Source organism: Thalia democratica, unplaced genomic scaffold (genome assembly GCF_965202585.1).
Source record: "Thalia democratica unplaced genomic scaffold, ktThaDemo2.hap1.1 HAP1_SCAFFOLD_173, whole genome shotgun sequence".
NCBI classification, from domain to species: domain Eukaryota; kingdom Metazoa; phylum Chordata; class Thaliacea; order Salpida; family Salpidae; genus Thalia; species Thalia democratica.
The window spans coordinates 7,024-27,903 of NW_028139306.1; the positions used below are offsets into that span (position 1 = coordinate 7,024).

Consider the following 20,880-nt stretch of genomic DNA (forward strand, 5'->3'; position numbering starts at 1 on the left):
ATATCAAAACTTACTCTAGAAGACATAGGTTAATTTTCTTTTGATTTCAGGCTTTTTTATTGTATTAACCTTACCTTTCCAACTATTTTTGCCTTAAAAATAGTATTTAAATTTGTTATAATTTGTTAGTTTCTTATAACTATGAAATTTTATTAATTTAAACTTTATAAACAACTTACTTTCTCAGTGTTTGGTTCTTACTCTTATTTTTATAAAAAATCGTTTTTTCAAAGAGTAGCATCCCTAACATGTCGGTGTACACTCTGATTGACATATTTTAAAACTGAAGTTGTTAATTACAAACAGTTTCTAGTATTCTTTGGAAGTATCAGCTTATTTAGCATACAATTATTTATCAAAATTTTATGTTTTTATCATAAATTAAAGACGTAATGCAATACTTTTGAAAGGTGCTTATTGTTGTCCCAAATCCCATTATATGTTGAAACTATTTTTAAGTTTAAAGGAAAATGTCGTTGTAAAGGACTAGCATAGATAGGTCATCACTGCTATTCCATGTAAAACAAAACAAAGTCAGTCAACCGGAACAGAATGCATTTCTGATGCGGCTTGTTGTCTGAAGCCACAACTCAGTGTGCAATCATGCGTATCATACTAGTATAAAAACGGCTTTCCTAATTTGATAAGCAGTTATGAGTAGGACGAGCTGTAGTAGACTCCTCGGACTTTGGAATCAAAAATAAACCTGATTGAATGTTTTTTAATGCTGCAAGTAATTTATCATTGCACTTTTATTGTTTTAATGTAAATAATTTTTTTTGAAACCTTTTTCTTTGTTTTGAGTCATTTGAATTACTTTCAAGCACATTTTAATTCTGTTTTGGTTCTATAGGTTTTTAAATACTTTTCAGTTAAGCTTAATTAGATTATTAAGTTTATAAAGTTTGTATAGTGAAATCTCAGTAATTGTCACAATTAAAGCTTAGTTTTAATAATAATAATTTATTGTGGTTAGAGATAGGATATTTTTGAGCTACTGTGTCTGGTTAATACAAATTGGTTTCTAGTATTAGTAAGTTTACTAGTTAAGTCTTTAATTATATATAAAGAGCTGGTAGGTTTCAAAATTGCACGAAGGGACTTTTTTGAATAGTTTAAAGTTTGTTTTATTTATATTCTATTTTTATTTAATTTGTTTTTTACTAATTTTTTATTTTATTTTTATTTTTTTTACTATCAATGTTACTCATGGCCATTACCCTTGGCCGGTAATTTAAATTTTTCTTTTATTTATTTATTTAAAATTTTTTAATTTTTATTTATACCTTTGTTACTTCTAAGCCTAACCCATGAGTTGGTAAACTGCGGTCCGCGAGGTACTTTTTAGCTTAAAGCACAACTTTAAAATAGTTATTAAATTTTTTTTTTGAATTAAAAACTTACAGTTAGACTTTTAATTTTTTAGTTATTCTTTACTAGTGCTATTAATGCTTATTTTGTAATATTTTGTTTTAAAATATGATATTTTTACTTAATACTATGATAATTTATTAATAATGTCGGCGCTCTATATGTTTTTTAAATAGTGCTGCTTGCAAGCAATTTTTTTGTGGGAAAATTTGTCCACGAGATGCAAAAGGCTGCCGACTCCTGGCCTAACCCTTACGGTTGGTTGGTAGTTTTTATTATCATTATTATTATTATATTATATTACTATTTTATTATTGTTGTATATTATTAATATTAAGTTTTATTGTTTTATTTGTTATTTGTTTACAAAATTTTTATTCGTGCTAAAGTGTCTTCGAGCAAAAGTGACCCATCTCCATAAAGCAGTTTATTTTATTTAGATACACAAACTAACCCTATTATATCATTCTTTAAAATAACTTGTCCTTAATAAAACATGAAATAAATTTCTTCTTGAATTTGCTTACTAAAAATATCCATCAATACTAACTTTTCAAAAACTTGATTATCATCTAAATTGCAAAAAAAATGCAAAATTTGGCTTAAGAAAAAGACATTTCCATTTGTTATTAAATGGTTTTCAACCTTTACAAAAATTGTGCAAATTAAACTATTGGTAATTGACTTGTGTGCACGGTTGAGTATAAAAGCAAAAATTAGTACTGAGAACTTTTTTTATCAATTCAAGTGTCTAAATATATAAACTATAGGTAAAAAACTGTTAATTTTGGTTATAAAGTATTTTTTTCGTAGAAAATAAGAAACAGACGTCACGTTGCTTAGGTTTTGGTGCACAGTAAAAAAAACACTCTACCCACACTAGTGTGCACAGGTGCACACCATAAAGACCAATGATCGAGACATTTACAAAATTAATCATATTTTTTAATGTTAATGTGTCAATTAAAAAAGTTGAAAAGGTAATTTTTACGGGTAGCTGTGTAAATTGCGCGAGCGTACAAAATTGCACGAGGGGACAAAGTTGCACGAGTTTACTAAAATGCACGAAGATACTTTTGCACGAGAGGATAAAATTGCACGAAAATACTTTAGCACGGTTAACTATCTTTAAATTCATTTTATTTATTTTTATTAGTCAATTAATTTTTTTTAATTTATTTTTATTGCTATCACTGTTACCCCTTACCCTTACCCTTGGTCAGTAAGTTAATTTATTTTTTTTTTATTGTAAATTTAATTTTTTTAGTTTTTTTTTAGTTTTTTTATTGTTTGGTTTTTATTTTTTTTTAATCCTTTTTTCTACTATTACTGTTACACCTAACCCTTACCCTCGGTTGGTAGCTTTTTTGTAAACTAATTTTTTTCTTTCTAGTATTATTAAATTTTTTTCCTAGTTTTTTATTTAATTTTTACTATTCCTAATACCCCTAACCCTTACCCGCGGTCAGTATTCTTTTTTCTTTTTATAAAATTATTTTTCAGTTGTTTTCTTTTTTATTTTAATTTTAATTTTTGTTCTTTATTTTAATACTCTCGTGCAAAAATGTAATTCGTGCATTAATGACCCTTGGTGCAGAAACATCTTCGTGCAATTTTGTTCCCTGGTTAAATTTTGTGCCCTTGTGCAAATTTGGCTTCGTGCAATTTTGGCTTTGTGAAAACTTTTGCATTGGTGCATTTTTGTTCTCGTGCACTTTTGTACCCTTTTGCAATTTAGTAACCTCGTGCAATTTTATCTTCGTGCAATTTAGACCCGTTCCCAATTTTTACATGTGTTATAAACTCTCTACTAAAGTATGGCGCTAACTGTTTATTTAACACAAAATTTTAAATCGAGAAGTTTCAGAGTTAATAAGATTTTTTAAATTTCAATTAAAGAACTGAAAAATAATAAAATATGTTAGAACACGGATATATTCAATTTTTATCATTGGTTATATTAATAAAGAAATGGATTAGAAAAAATTAAAAAGTCGTTTAAAGATTGGTAAAAAAGAGGTAGTTGTACTTTTTTAATTAAATAATACTTGCACTTCCAGTAATTCTACAAATTTATATACATTTTAATTCTAACGAATATGTGAAATCCTTTTTAGTTGATAGTATTATAAAAAATCTAAATTTTAGAATTAAACATTATTAGTTTTAAAGTAAGTACTTTTTTAAATATATAATCCTTTTATCCTTTGTATTAAACAATAATAATGTACAATTAATATGCTTTTTTATTCTTCTTTATGTTAAATTTGAATTAATTACTGCTTATCTATTTTAGTTAAGTAGCTGTCAAATTTGCACGAGCGTAGAAAATTCAAAGAGGGGAAAAGTTGCACGAAAACAATTTCGCACGGATTGAGTTTGTTTTTAATTTATTTTTAATTTTATATTAATCTTAATTTTTTTGTAGATATTTTTACGATCAGTACCCCTATCCCTTACCCTCGGTCTGTAACTTATTACATATATATATTTTTAATTTTTTATTAAACATATAATTTGTTTATTTATTTATTTTTTGCTAACTTTTATTTTTCTATTACTCTTACCCCTTACCCTCGGTCGGTAGCTATTTTTATTTTAATTAAATTTTTTAATTTTTGGCATAATTTTTTTTAAACAATATTTTTTTTAGATATTTTCTTCATTTTTACCATTACTGTTTTCTTTACCCTTACCCTCGGTCGGTAGCTTTTTTAATTTTAATAAATTTTATTTTTTATCTTTTTTTTTTGTATTTTCTTTTCCTCTTTTGCGAAAATGTGATTTGTGCAAAATTTACCATGTGTGCAAATTTATCTTCGTGCAATTTTGTGCACTCGTGCAATTTTATTGTCGTGCAATTTAGTACCCTCGTGAAATTTTTTATTCGTGCAATTTAATCCCGTTCCCAATTTAGCTTTTTGTTTTGAAAACATAACCAACCAAAACTGTTGTCAATTATTGTCAGTTATTAAAAATGAACATTACTTATTTCAATATTAATAAATATTTTTTTTACACAATGGAGGTTGATATATCCAATTGGCCAAGTCTTCATTGTTACCTTTTTACATTAATTAAAAAATTTTTAGAACATTTTAAACCAATATTAAAGTAAAAACTTACATTATGAACAAATACGATTCAAGACAAAACTTGATTGAAAATGTTGGGAGTCATAATAACATCAATGAGTTAAAGGAAGAAGGAAATGAAAATGACCAGGAGAAACTGGTCAATAAAGAAGCACTTTTGACAACTGTCAGAAGTCATAGTTTTGTCCACAAGTGTAAAAATAATCATAAAATCAATGAAGAAATAGTAAATTTTCAAAGCTTAAAAGGTAATTTATTGTATTTTTCAAACACATGTTTATCAGTTACCTACTACTATTGTAACTTTTTGGTAAACTCCTTTGTTTTAGTGGGTAAATTTTGAAGTTGTGTAAGTTAATGCTTAACAATTGTCTTTTTAATTCAAAAGTTATAGTTTAAATTTAATGTTTTAAGTCAAATAAAGTGGAAAATTTACAATTTTTTATTTCCAATAGGCTTAAAGTTAAAAATCAATTTTTACTTCAAATTAAACACTATTTTGTGTATCAGGGGTAAGTTTGGTAATTGCCTTCCAAAAAGGGTAAAACATGAAAAAAGTTTAAGAACCGCTGGTTCAGACAAACATTAGAAAAATTAAGTTCAATTGTATGTTGTTAGGAAAACATGTTTACTTATAGTAGGTGAATATTATTTAAACTGTAAATAAAGTAAGACTTTTATAACTAAAATAGTCAGCTTATTTGAAAAACTTATTTGTTAGAACTAACTGAAAGTAGGTAGATTAGTTATAAGTAAAACTAAAAAAGCAAAAGAAAACGTAGTCGAAAAAAGCTGTTTTTGGTTGCTTTTTAATCTTTAAATAACCTACAATTATACAAATGTTTGACTCGAATACAATTAAATATTATAAGAGTAGTATAAACAGTTCTAAGTTAACTCCGTAGTTTAATCAACGTTTTAGTCTGTTCTTATAACAAAATAACTTTAGCTGTTTTTTGGGGCGTGTCTTGAACTTCTTTTTGTATTTGTTTACTAGGAAGTAAAATTTTTTCTTTAGTAGCTTTAAACAAAAGAAAGTTTAAAATTATTTAACAGTTACTGAAATGTTGCAACCCTTTTACAAGAATGTAAGTATGTTTTTTCAAATCTAAGTTCTTATTAATAATACTACTTTTAGTATAGTTTATATTTATAATGTAGTTAGCTAAATTTTAATTTTAATTTCACAAAAACTATTTCTTGAAAAGTACCTCACATTGTTAGCACTTCAGTATAAACGAATCATGCTAAATACATTTAAGTCATAAAATATAAAATTTAGGTACATTTTAATAGTTGGCTAAAACATGAATATAGAAGAAACAGATTATAAAATAAAAACAAAAAACGTTTAATTAACAAATATTTGAAAATTTTGCAAACATCATCTAAAAATTTAAGACAAATGAAGTTATAAGATATATAAAGGTGATAGGATAGTTTTGATAGTTTTAATTTATACAATTTAAATTAAGAATTTCATAATAATTTTGTTAATTACTAGGAAATACCACTTTCGCAGGAGCCAAGCTTGTGTCGACTTTAAAAGAAAACAAAATATTTTTGAATGAAAACAAAGAAAGCAGCATTTGCAAACTCGTAGAAGACAAGCTGGACACCGGTAGAGCTTTAACGCTTTACCAAGTGTCGCGCACTTACAACTTGAGAAGCGCGACGGAGCTGTCGTTGCAGCGCACGCAACTTCACTTCCCAACCCTGCAAAGTTCGCGCGACTTTTTGCAGCTGGACTTTGCGTCCGTAAGGAGAATACTCTCGAGCGGCGAGCTGAACGTCGACTCGGAGCTGCAGGTCTTTTCCGCGGCCATCCGCTGGTTGGCGCACTGCGACGGCCGCAGCGAATTAGCGACGCATCTCCTGCTGAGGGTCCGTCTCGCTCTGCTGACGCCGGCAGCTCTACGCAGCTGCATGAAATCTTCGTTCGGTTGTGCATCGAACAGCTTTCGAATCATCCCTCGAACGTGCTCGGCGCAGCCAAGGTCAGGCGTTGCAGCCAAAAGCACTTGAACTTGGTCTTTTGCGGCGGCAGGAACATGCTGAGCTTGAAAGCTTCCAACTCGGTGCGCGTCGTCCGGGTGGACGAGCCGAACAACGCGAAGGTGACCGCGGCAACCTCGGTGGACCGCATGAGCGCCAAGATGTTCGTCGTCGGAGGCGTTATGTACTTGTTCGGCGGCTTACGCGTCACGAACAAAAGCGTCGTGGCGACCGTGGACAGGTTCTCGGTGGCGACGGGCGAGTGGGGGAAGGTGGCGGAGATGCGCGACGTTCGCGTGCGCTTTTCCGCCTGCTCATTCATGCGTGACGACGTTTACGTGATCGGCGGAAGGATCCAAGGCTCCGCGCCCGACTCCAACTGCTCCAAGTTCAACGTGAGCAGGCTCGAATGGAAGGAAGTGCGCAAGATGCGCGAGGAGCGCGCGTCTCCGGCGTCCTCCCCCTTCAGAGGCCTCGTCGTCGTTTCGGGGGGTTTCGTGGCGTACCGTGACAACCTGCGCTCGGTGGAGGCGTACGACCACGTTGCCGACGAGTGGCGGCGCATGCCGGACATGGTGGTGAGGAGGATGGGGCACGGGCAGGTGGCGGCGGGAAGCAAGTTGTTCGTGGTCGGGGGGGAGTACGAAAAGAGCTGCGAGTGCTTCAACGCGCAATCCAACCGCTTCGCCCTCTTCACCCCTCCCAACGAAGCTTTGCGCGCCAACTTGGCTTTTCTCAACTCGCTGGTGGCTTTCGGCGGCAAGCTCGCGGTGTTCAAGGAGTTCATGGGAAAGGTTTTGTATTATGACGTAAGCGATGACGTGTGGTCGGCGGAAACGTGCCAGGCGCTGAAAGACGTCGAGCATTTCTCCTGCGCCCCTTTATTTTGAAGCTATCCACGAAGATACAGCTCTGCGACGTTTAATGGAACTTTTGTATGAATTTAAAAGTGTTTATTTGTTTTAGTTCCAATTATGATTCTCTTGTTTTTATTGAATAATGTTCAGTATTTTCTTTCAGTAAAAAAATTCAAAAGTTTATCGCTTTAAATTCATACAAAGCTACAATTTATTATGTTATTTCCTCTAAAACTACATTGTTGATAATGCAAATTTTTGTGTTGAAATTATTTTAGACAACTACGACGTTTTGAAATGTTTTACATACATGTATGTAGTGTTCATATTTGAAAAAAAAACAATAAAAATAACTAATTAAAATAAAAACATATATGCTGAAGTATACTTTTGTTTTAAGTAAATACTCATTTTTAGCAATAAAATTATTTCATAAACTTTTACCTTATAATTATTATGCTAAAAGTTACTATTTATATAGTCATTTCTGACTTTTAATAAATTGTTTTTTTTATTTTTTTTTCCAAAAGCAATTTTTATGATACATCTAAATCTTTTGTTCATAAAAAAATAAATCTCAAAACTTGTATTTTATTTTTTTAAATCTACTACATAGTTGAAGTTACACTTTTATACTTTTATTTTTAAACCTCTTAGGGAAAGATGATTGTTGGTAAAATTAAAACATTTAATAAATAAAATTTTAAACATCATCTCTTTCTTGAAAAGTTTAAAGTTTATATTAATATAAGCTAGTGGCGTAGCGTGGTATTTTTGTTAGGGGTGGGCAAAGTTCACAAAATTAAAAAAAATCCTCTAACTTGTTACTTTGTTTCAAGTTATAAAACAATTTTTTTCAAAGTACTAAAACGTAGTAATTATACTCTGTAAAAAAGTCTAAGTTACTAAACTAAAAAAACTATTTATTTCAAAGTTTAGCATTTTTTAAACACCATAGCTACATTTTTTAAAATTAAGGTTCGGTTATAGTTTCCTGTACTGAAACTAACTAGCATGTTACTTATAATTAACTAACTATTAATCAACATCTTTTATAATAAAATAAATCATTTTGAAAGTAACTAGGAAAACATTACTGAAGTTATTAAAGTCCTATAATATAAAAACTTTGTATAAAATAACTAAACATTTAAAGATAAATAAAAGAATAAAAAATAAAGTATAGTCAGACTTAGCATAAAATATATACAATAGTTCATTATTTGTAATCTAACATAATAAAAGTTTGTTAAAAAACCTTTAAAAATTAAGACATATTAGTAATATAGCTAATAAATAGAAATAAAAACGTCTAAAAACCTAAAAGAGCAATTAAAACTTTGGCTAGTGTAGTAAAAAGAACTTAAATACTTTTTGAAATTGTTATCTAAGCATTAAAAGTTGTTCAATTTAAATAACTTTACAAAATAATTTAATATCAGATTAGTTTGAAAACTATACATACATTCTATTTAGGTTTAAATTAATTTTACGTTTAAGTTTAATTTGAAGTTTTAAAAGTATTTTGAAAAACTAAATCGCTAAAAGAGGACGCCAATAATTTATTAAGAAATAAATTTAATTTTTCAAATATAAGCCGTTATTAAAACAATCAGAAACTGACTTGAAAAATTACAAAACTTGATAAAAATTTTTATTTTTTTTATTACATAATCCTTGTTATGAGTAAAAACACTAAAGAAATACTTAAAAAACGATTATTTTATCTATGAGTTAATTTAATAAAATCGATAACGAAAAATTAAATTGCAGAAATAAAATTCCTGTAGAAGACGTCCATAACATTTTATATAATCAATTTTGCCTATCTATAGGAGAATTCTCCGTACAAGTTTTTTTTTATAATATCATATATAAAGAAGAAAATACTACTATTCTGACTCAATTTAAGGTAAGTTCAAAATTGTATACTTGAAAATAAAAATTGTTTTCTGAAACTTCAGACTTTTTAGAACAAAATTTTTACTTTTGCTTTACACTTAACTTTTGTATGATAAATGATTTTTGAAAGAAACTTTGAATACTTGGCAAATACTACACTAAATACTCAAACGTCCTGAAATTTAAAGAAAAAAAATAAAACCTTTCTGAGTTTTTTATAAAAAACATAACTGTCCTAAGTCAGCCTAAAATGAAAAAAAAAACTTTAAAATATTCTGAACTGTACTGAGTAATACTTAAGTTTTCTAAAACTTTAATATATTTTGAATGTCTTGATAATCTTAAAAGTGCGGTAATCTTAATAGTGTGGCCACACTAAGATATAACCAGTTTTATAAAAGTTTCTGATACACAACAAGTGTATAAAAACAAACTATTAAAGGTCAATTGTTTTTCTAAATTTCAATTAATGTTTAAAATAAATCTTTTTTTAGGATTTGTTTTTAAATTTTAGATATTTTTTAATGTCATAAACCGTTATTAAAAATCAAACTTTTATAAATAACCTTCTGAAAGTTTAAAACGAGCAAATTTTTTAGATAAAAACTTCTTGTAAAAAGATAAAAAATATGTTTCCTAGAAATTGTAAAAAAAATAATTATCACTCAACTTTAATCCTTAATAGTTAAAATACATACTTTATAAACAGAACTCAGAGACCTTTTTTTTGTGATAGCGGATTGTGGTAACCCAATACTTACTTAATTGTGAGATTTTTTAAAAATTAGTTCAAACTAGATAAAATTTTGGCTTTTTAGTAACCAATAACACTTTCTATAATTTTTCAATACATAACTACATAAAAGGAAAATAAACTAACTTAAAGAAATTGAGAGTCTTAAGGAAATTTCTGAAAAAAATAAAAGAAAAAAACTAGTACAATATTTTGCTAAAAAGTCTGTAGATTTTTCAACTAAACTGGTCGATAGAGTTAAACATTTTATTTTGTTCGTTTGTTAAGTAACAAACTTTTCTAAGAAACTACTTTTCAAAAATTATTAAGTTTAATGAGATTTAATTTATTCTTTTAGTAAAGTGAAGTTGACATTGTATTCACTGTTTGTTTATTAATTGATTTATTATGTTTAAAATTAGCAATAATAATTTCTTTTAAATTATCTATTTCCTTTAAAACTAATATATTTTTACTATTTATTATCATTTTTATTTGTTTTAATTATTTGTTCATTTATATTTTATTAACATTCACCTAACACTTTTTTCTACAAAAGATTGTTTATTCTCGATTCATTTTTATCATAGAAAATGTCTAGCTTGATGGTTTGTTTACAAAGTGTTACATTTTCCTCGTAGAAAATCAATTACAACTGATATACTAACACGGTGCACACCGGTGCACAAACACCGGTGTGCACTTTTCGAACCTCAATTTATATGGAGTTTATTAACTAAAAATTTTTGTTTAGGATAAAAGTTTTTCATCAAAGCCGGTACATAACAACGTTTACGCACCGGAACTGTATAACTGGTATTCAAAAAAAATCGTTTATTTTTTTATATAATACATAATTAAAATACATAGTTAAAGAACAAACAAATTTAACTGGGAAAGAAAGCATTAAGATTTTATTTTTATTTTTTTTAGGAAGCACGCGCCAGTGTCCCTCCGACGCTACGCCTATAACATTAACTAATAATTAGTATTTTAAACGTACGTTAAGTAGTATTTACAAGTTTAATAAGTTTTCTTTAAAGAATCTTTATAACTTAGAGCAGGTTTTTAGGTTATTTAATAAATAGTATATTGAACAAAAAGATCTAATAAACTGTGACGTTATTATAAATCTGTTCGCGTTTGACACATTATCATTATGATATGACGACCAAAAATTAAAAATTTTTAAAATAATTTAGGATTTTGGTCAGCATTTCTTAACCTAAAATTAAAACAATTAATTACGATGTTTCACTGCAATACTTTTCTTAAAACAGTTTTGCAGATTTTTGTGTAAACTGCATAAATACATAATTCAAACAGTATAAGGTATATGTTATCTTATTTAAAGAACTTATTTTCTTCAGATATATTTTTTAAACTACTTTAAATATGCATATTTGTAAAACAATATTTTACGAGTACTGTTATACAGCATTATTTTATAATTTATTTTTAACAAAATTCAAATTTTAATGAAGTATGTCACAACTTCATGCATTTACTTATAATTCAGGTAGGCTTTGTAAAAAAACTGGCTTAGTGTCAAAAAAATCCCAGTCACTAGGATTTAAATTAATTAAAACAAAATAATCCTATTGTCGGGGATTTTTGAACATAAAATACAGTGTTTTCTACCAAGTGTACCTATTTTTCAGGTTTTGTTTGTTAACTTATAAAGGACTAAAGTTGTATAACTTTATTTTATGCTAACAAAAAGCAGTTGATCTAACTAAAAAACTTTTAGTTGTTGTAATAATTTAATAATTTTTTACACACTTTTATACAAACTCTTTATTGGATTAAAATCTAAAGTTGCATTTAACAAATTCACTAAGTATTCAAAGCTTTTTCAAAAGATAAGTTTCTTATAAAAAATAAGTAATTCCAAAAATTTAATACCTTATTAATTTAAAAGCTATGAAGTTTCCAATTTTTTTCTTTTCAAAGTATTCAATTTTTAAGTTGCCTTAAATTACGTCATAATATTAGTAAACTCTTTTTTAAATATGATATCCTAAAACACTTTTATCAGCAAATTCTCATATAAAGATTCATAGTTACTTTTTAAAAACTAGTAACGACGTCTTTCTCAAGTTCAGCAGTTTTGCAAATCAATTTTTGATTTTTTAATTACTATCATAATTTTTAAAACATGTGACAAAGAAAAACTTTTGTCTTTAAAATATTTCTTCAGAGTATTATACTCATCACGAGCAACAAGTGTTTGAAATAACTACCAGAATCTTCATTAAGGTTTGTAAATTTGAAAACCATTTTTTAAATTGTTTTAAAAACGTTTAAAAACAAAATTAACTTTTATAAAATAATTTTTATGCAAGGAATTATTTGCAAAATATGAAAAATTATTCTTGAAAAGGTGTTGGGGTAAATTGTTTTTATTTCGCAAAGTACTTTTCAATTTTAAGATTTTATTATTTAAAATTAAAAATTAAAAAGATATCCGACTTCAACCTACTGTAAAGATTTTCAAATTTAATACTTGGAAACTATTAAACCACAATTTTTAAAATAGTTAATATTTTGTTTTTTACACTAAATATAGTTTTAATTTCTTATATAACATTTATTAATATTGATTAGCTTTATTCAATAAAAATAAAGTTTGTATAAAATAGTTTAAATAAATCTATAACTTAAATAAGGCACATAAAAAACTAGTTAAAAAAACAAACGAAAAAAGAGAACTAGTCAAACTCTTAGTATTGTCTTAAAACACTAGTATAATGAGTAAAACATTTTAAATTAATTTAAACAATTCAAAGTATGGTTATAAAATAACTAACTAAATTAATAAGTTTAATTTTAAATTATCTTAACTAATTTACTTGTTTATTTTTTTGTAAAAAGAGGCAAAGATTTTACTTTTAAATGACTAAAAAGGTTTTTTTGTAACTTTCACTTATCAAATGTAATATTCTATTAAAAGGAACAAGTAGTACCAAAGCTGCAACCAAAGTCCCTTTTATCGTAAAGTTTAGGTTTAGCTCCTTTTTGGAGTGGATTAAAACTGATTGGATGCGAAAAACTAAGGCAAACAAACGCATATACAGTATATCGGATGGAGTATTAAAAATAAACCTTTTTGAGAGACGTACGACAAGAACTCTAGACATTAAAAAAATTAAATCCAACAGTATTTATTGTGGAAATGCATTCAAACATTACGCCATTATAAGTAATAAACAAATAAAGTAGCAACAGATACGAAACTCTTAGTCTTGGCCAGATTAATAATGGTTTTCATAATCATGAAAAATCATGGAACAAATCAGACAATATGCAATCTTAACAAAGGTTATTTTAGGTCGGCTACATTAGATAAGCTACTGGTTTTATTTTAATTATTTAGCTAAACATTTATTTTGTTCTCTTTCCTATAGTAACTTACTATTTTGTGGGGTTTATTAATTTTGAGTTGTAATTTTCAAATAGTCACAACTTAGAACTAGCTATGAAATTCATTATAGTATGAAGTTCATATAGCTTAATATTCATAGTATGAATATTAAGCTATATGAACTTCATACTAATCGGCTATCTCAAAAAGCTCTTAAGTTTGTAGTTTTAATCTCACTTCAATAAAATGAACACCACACTTTATAGCATTTTTATAATATATACTTAAGAAAAACAATTTAATAGTAAATTATGAATATGTAAATCCTAAACAAACTAATGTTGTAAGATGTTCTACTTTTTTTTAGTTATTCAAACATTTTTCCTTAGTTATTTAATTTTGTAGTTTAAAAACTACTGAAAAAAGAACATTTAAAAAAGAACTGAAAAAAGAAAGATGTTCAGTGAACTAAAGAAAATGTTAATCATTATGAAATGTATTTATATTTAAACAGTTATAAATAAATATCACTTAAAAGAAAATGTTTATTATAAAAGCCAAAACAAGACTTCATCGGCTTTACAAAGTTTTAATCAATTTTGTGTTTTCTACCCACTTGAATTTTAGAATCTCTATAGCTGCTGGCCTATCACTTACTTCTTTTTCTAACATTTTTGTTAGTAATTCTTTGCAATTTCGGCTTATATTCTTGTTAACAAACTTTAATTTGTTTGTTTTTTCTCCAAAGTTGTTAATAAATGCAAACTGACCGTTAACGCAGAAAAACAAAGTTTGAGCTATACTGTACAATTCAGCGTCTTTGGCCTGGCAATATTTGCTGTTTTCTTGCTCTGGAGATCTTATGCCTGGAGTTCCTCTGTCTAATGGAATTGAAGTACCTGGTTCACATTTCAACGCATGGCCGAAATCTAGAAGCATCAGTTGGTTGGTGTCTTCATTGTACAAAACATTACTTGACTTGATGTCCAAGTGAAATATCTGCTTTTTGTTTAAACCAACAATTAATTCAAAAAGCAAGCAAAATATATTTTTTGAGACTTTTTCATCTAACTGTTTTTTGTCTTTACTCATAGTTACATTAAACAGGTTAACGAGTTTTTCATTATAATTCGTTACTGTGACGTAACCTTTATCGTAGACAAACCAGTCTACTATTTGCAGAACTGTTCCATTTCCGTCTTTGGTTTGTTTGTTTCCAGCTTCTAGTTGGAGCTGGATTTCGGTAGGAAGATGTCCATTTTCATGGTCTTGATCCGGTGAGACGCTTCTTACAACCTTTACTGCAAGTTTATCATAAGTGCAACTATGGGTACATCCCTCACAAACAAATGAATTTGGTCCCTCGTGGAGTGATTTAGCTTGAAATACTTTATACTTCTTGTTAAAATCTCCACAGCTGCTCTTTATTAGCTGACTATCGTTTAGAAATTCCAATATATTTTCCATTTATATTTTCACACGTAAAAATTAATATAACTAAAAAAAAAATCTTTTAACTAATGTATATTCCAAATAAATATTAACATTTTTCATTAGAAACATTTACAGTGTTTTGTTTAATAAATAAATAATAGTATTAATTTTTTTTTATACAATATTTTTTATTTTAAAACTAAACTTATTTTTATTGTTTATAAGACTTGAATATACAGACTTTAGTTATTTTAAGTATTACTTAAAATAAGTTGTTGGAACTATTTTTTAGATTTTAAATATTTGTTTTTGCTTTATATAGCCAACTTTTAATTTAAATTTTGCTAAGTTTTTATCCTTGTTTGCTTGTTGATTAAGTTGTTTCAAGACTTTTGTAGTTTACTCTCATTTATAACAATTTTTATAACTGAACAAAAATGTTTTCAGTTTAAACTGAAGCAGTTTACTCTTACGGATAAACATAAGTACATTTTAAACAGCTAATGAACTTCATTGTTACCTGTTTTAGTACTTTTTCGTAATCAACTGATCACAACTTTACAAAAATAAAACTTACACAAAAGGCTTAAAACTTTAAAAAAATTTGTTTCGTACAAAATTAAATCTAAGGAAAAGTTTTTAATTTGAAAACGTGATGGAATTAAACCGAATACCGATTAGATTTCCTGAAGATTATAATATAACCTATAAACCATATATCTTTTTTGAATATTTGTCTTGCCTATTTAAAAATACTTGTTTAGTAGAAAGTTACTAACAATAATGAAAGTTAGTAAGGTTATAAGTTCATACGTTATCTTCTTATTTATATTTTCACATTAAATATTATAAAACTATATTATTATTGTATAATATTAAAAGTGCTAGTTTAGTTTAACTGTATAATTATTATGTTAATTTTTTCTACTATAACAAACAGTTATAGTATTATAATAATTAGCATAAAACTGTGTGACTCAAACAGTCAAACAGTATAGGTTTACAAATAACACGATACATCCATTTCCATAATATTTATGTCTTATCTGTTTAGTATTAGGTCTATTATTTTATCTATTGGTACAACTTACTTAAAACAATCCGGTTCTAGTTCCAGTTAGTTAAAAATAATAACATTTCAGACATGATATGAGACTAAAACTAATTTGAAAAACAAAGATGCTTAATTATAACACATGTTAATTTAGTTTAACATTTTCTAATAGAATTTAGTTTGAATGAAAAAACTAAGAAATTATCAGTATTATGATTTAGTTTAAATAGTACTTATAAAAGTTATGCTACTGTAAAATTATTACAAAAATAAACACATAAATTTGCCTAAACATATGTTTATTATTAAATAAGTGTAGATATAAATTTTAATATCTAAAATTTTTGCGAACATGATGTTAAAATAGTCGAGCAACGCAGTTGAGACACTAAATTAAATATTTTACCTATATGAGATGTTTAGGTGAGATGCAAAACAATAAATAATCTAAGCTCTAATTTTTAAAATATTTAAAGGTTGAACCACTATTAAAATGTATGCACAAAAAAATATTATAAAAGTATCTAAAATGCATAAAAATAGATTTTGTCTGTTCTTTTTTTAAGAAAAATACCTTTTTGAATACATATTTTTTTCTTTTTAAATTTTAGTTACATTGGAGCTTTGTTTTTAAAGCAGAAGTCATCTAAAAAATATAAAGCTATAACTATCTAAGTTGTATGCTGTCAGTTAAAAATTTACTTGTTTAATTATGTTTCTACTTTTCAAAATTAAAATACGTTGATACAACTACGTTGGTGCTAAGATTATATTAAAAAATTAACTTGGAAAACTATAAACAGGTGTTGGGTGGTATTAACAAATAAAATTAAAAGTCACCTTAAACTACTCACTTTGAAACAAGTAATGATGACCAACTAAAACAAAAAAATTTTTTTAATTAATAGACAAAAGGAATTAATAGGCGCTTATGGAATACGATTTAAAATTATAATGTTTTTAAAACATTTAACTTCAGTTTTTTAAACAGAACTAACTTCATGAAAAACTACATACTTCTAAAGTATAAAGGTTAGTTTTTATTTTGTTTTTATTTATGATCAAAAACTGTTTTTGTGTTGAACGGGACCTTATAAATTCGATTCATTTTTAGTTTTTTTTTATTTATAAAAAGTTAAAACATGTTTTATAATATTATAATATTTATTAACTATGAAAACAAAAATTGTAAAAAAAAATTTGTGTAAAAAGTTGATCAATTGTTAGCTAAGCTTTTTGTATGTATACAAAACTAGAGTTCCTAATTTTAGCTGAGTTGTATCTAATTATTTTAGTTTGAATAAAAATCATTCTGTTTTTTTTATAGTTATGTTATCTCTAATTAAAAATATTACAAAAAGAACTAAAAATTAAAAAATATAGTCGGATCATAAAAGTGTTAAACTCAAGTAAACTTAACAAAATTAAGTTATTTGCTTGATTATATGTATCTAGATTACACATGAGTTTTTAAAGATTTTAAGATTTGTTATTTTTCGGTTCTTAAAACTTATTTAGTTACTTAAAAATATTTTTATGAACGTTAAAACTTAACACTTAAGTCTGTAAGATTTGAACTCAATTGTTTGGTACCTGATATAAATTTTGATTTTTTGTTGAGTATGAAAGTTCAACATCTATCAACTTTTGATTGTTTTTATGCTACTATAACACACAATAAGTAGAGCGGAGTTCATCAATAAATACCAATCATTCTATAAAAAATTGAAAAACGTTTGATTTTCTTTTACTAATAAAAAGTTTTAGCTACATAAACCATGCACAGCGTAGAAAGTCATAAACTCCAAGCCTAAGTCTAAAACTCGTTGTTTTACTAATGCTAAAAATAAAAGTTCAAAATGAGCTCTTTGGTACATTGAGTATGTTTAGAAAAGTTATTAAAGACCTTTCGTTGTTTTCTTTTGGGCGTTGATATTTTGGCAGTATTTGCTGCACAATTTTTTGGGCTAATGACGTATATTTTAGCCATATGACATTTCTGATGATAAAAATTATGGAATACAAGTCTGCTGAACTAACAACTACTGTCACATTTGCAATTGATCAGTTAGAAAACACTTTCAATATTCTTCAGTGTTCAAGCTGTATACTACCTCCTCATACCTCGGAAACATTAGGTTGAATAGTTTAAACGAGTTTTCAAAATACTCTATACATTAATACATTTAGATAAGCCTTTTGTGTTTTTTTAAACATAACTTTTAAAAACTGCTTGAAATTTAGTGATGATCAGTTTAACGGATCAGGTTGCAATTAGTATAAATGTTAAGTATTTTGCTCATTATAAAGTTATACTTAGAAATTGTTTTTTTTCTAAGTTGATACTGTTTTACTAAGCTAAATTTCAGTCAAAATAAATAGCTTTTAAACAGTTTTTATTATTACAGATACTGCTTTAATCGAGTTAGCTTCACAAAATTGTGTACTTATACTAAAACTACTTTTTTAGGTCATTTAAAGGTCAAAAATAATCTTATTATATAACATGTATTATTAGTAATTGATATTACTTTTTTAGGTCATTTTTAGGTCAAAATAATGCTATATAAGTTAGGTACCAGAGTTTTTGATTATTTTTGAAAAGTCAGTGGGTAGAGCAGTACGTTTACTTTAGTACGTATTATAAGTTTATCATAAACAGTATTAAAGTATTTTTTTTTTAAGTTTTTGCTATGTTTTTGTTTTTAAACTTTAGTGTAGCGGGTAGCTTCAATTTTTTATTTATAACTTGTCTTCGCAGTCTGAAAATAATGAAGTAATTTGAACAAGTTGTTTTAAACATATTTTATTTTACTTAACTACAGAAAATCAAAATTTGTTATTTGTATTAGCTATTTATTTTCTAAAATAACTAATTTTTATAAACGTTTACTAAGCTTCTTCATCAGAAAAAATTAATAATTTCATTTTTTGAAAACTTTTTTATTAAAACTAAGCTTACTGTGTTTAAACAATGAAATATTATTTATTCAAACTTTTGAACAATATGTTATTAAAAAATATATTTTTGTTTTTTCCCAATGACAACTTAATTTATTTAAAACATTTTTCTTCACTTAAAAATTTATTTATTTTATACTTAGTATATAGTGTATATTTTTCATACTTACAACAAAAATATTTTCTTAACTAAAAAAACTAAAAACTTATGTCTGTTCAAAATATAAAGTAATATAAGCGAAAAAGAATAGTGTGGTCTTCGATATGTATAATAATCTAATGACACTTGTAAGAATCCTATATCTCTTATAGAATTTTAATAGTATTTTTTTTTAGTTTTCTAGGCCAAAAGTGTTTTTAAATTTAAATAAATTCAAAGAACTACTTTTACTCATAGTTTTTATAATAAACAATTAGAAAAATCAATGTCCATTACTTAAATCTTTTTAAGTCAAAAAACTGAATAATTTAACGCGTTTTTGTTCATAATTGATAGAACTTATTTAGGTCATTTTTGGGTCAAAAATAATGTAATTATCAGACAATAACATTTTAATTAAATCACCTAATTTAGATTACTTTTAGGTCAAAGATAATGTTAAATAGTTGGTTATTAAATGTTTTTTGCTTCGTCAAAAAGGCAGTGGTAAGACAGTAGGTTATAATAAGCAAATATCATAAATTTATGATGAAGTTACCTCAAAGTATTCAAATTGCTCCCCATTTTGTCAAATTACTTGTAAAGGACTTAATACTAAATCCCTCAAAAGATCTACCGCAAATTTTAGGAAAACCTGTCTTAGACTAAAATTTGTAAGATTTATGAAAGTTTTACCTTAAACATCTAATACTGTTAGCTTTTTCTAGTTATTTAAGTAAAAATTCTTTAATTCTTAATTTAACTTAATTGCATACTTTTAGTCATAGTTTCAAAAGGTATACTTAATATAAATTCCTTGGCCTTTTTTAGCAAAAATAGTGTTTTCTATATTAGTCTATTATTATTAAGTGATTTGCCTTGATTAGGTTTGTTTTGGTCAAGGTAAAAAACTGTTAATAAGTCTTTGTTTTTGAATTATATCACACTAATTTGTAATTTTTCGGTCAAAAATACTATTATTAAGCTCGGCATTAGAATACTCGGTTAATATAAAAAAATCGTTATGTAGAACAGTATTCTGTTGTTCTAAGTTTAAAAATTTACTTAGTGTTTAGTTTTTAAAAAAGAAACTTTTAAATTAAACCTTAATTTTTTTCTTAGTAGAAAAATTAATTATTTGTTCAACGCTTTATTTTAAACTATCATGAAAATGTTAAACGTTGACCCGTTATAAATAAAAGTTTGAATTTACAATTTATATCAAAAATTGGTACATCATTTTAGTTTATTTTTTAAGTTATAAATACTAAGTTTGCATCACTTTTATATTTTTTATCTTGTTTACTTGCCATTTTAAATGCTAACTTATAAATCATGTTTTAGAAATTGACACAATGATTAACTACGATTCTACTAGTCAGCAAGCAAGTGTTATAAACAACACTTTCCACAACTATCAGCTGTTTCCACAACAACAATTACAACAACAACAGTTTCCACAACAACAACCTCAACCGCAACAGTTTCCACAACAACAACAGGTTTCACAACAGAATCTACCAAACTCACAAACGCAGACATCTTCACATCAAAACTACCAGTATCAGCAACAAACCGATCCTAACCAATGGCAAGTGAACAAGGCAGATGATGAAAACTTGCAAAATTGCCAACATGATTACAACCAGCAACAGTTTCACAGTAACCAGCAACAACAGCTACATAACAATAACTCAAAAGTTCTGCACAACGGTCCTAAAGGTAACCTAATGTATGATCCAAATACGCAAGCTGGTTTTCAATACAATCAAATAGGTCCTCAAGGTATTCAAGCAGATCTAACAGGTACCCAAATGTGTCCTCCAAATACGCAAGTAAATTCTCCAACTGTACAAACGAGTTCTCAATATATGCAAATGGGCTCTCAATACGTTCATAAAAATCCTCAAGGTACTCAAGGAAATCAAAAAGGTATCCAAATGTGTCCTCCATATACGCAAGTAAATTATCCAAC

The 20,880-nt window shown here is 26.9% G+C and overlaps 2 protein-coding genes across 2 annotated transcripts; one reads left to right on the forward strand and one right to left on the reverse strand.

Moving 5' to 3' along the window:
- Positions 1 to 6,517: 6,517 nt before the first annotated feature.
- LOC145845861 (spermatocyte protein spe-26-like) lies at positions 6,518 to 7,351 on the forward strand. The gene has a single exon (XM_082952879.1). It carries the CDS (start codon positions 6,518 to 6,520, stop codon positions 7,349 to 7,351), a length of 834 nt encoding a protein of 277 aa, XP_082809005.1.
- A 6,545-nt stretch (positions 7,352 to 13,896) lies between these two features.
- Positions 13,897 to 14,784, reverse strand: LOC145845862 (myosin light chain kinase family member 4-like). The gene has a single exon (XM_082952880.1). It carries the CDS (start codon positions 14,782 to 14,784, stop codon positions 13,897 to 13,899), a length of 888 nt encoding a protein of 295 aa, XP_082809006.1.
- Positions 14,785 to 20,880: the final 6,096 nt, after the last annotated feature.

Bases quoted from the DNA above. Each gene is read 5' to 3' on its own strand.
- LOC145845862 (XM_082952880.1), bottom strand. From the start codon at position 14,784: ATGGAAAATATATTGGAATTTCTAAACGATAGTCAGCTAATAAAGAGC.
- LOC145845861 (XM_082952879.1), top strand. From the start codon at position 6,518: ATGCTGAGCTTGAAAGCTTCCAACTCGGTGCGCGTCGTCCGGGTGGAC.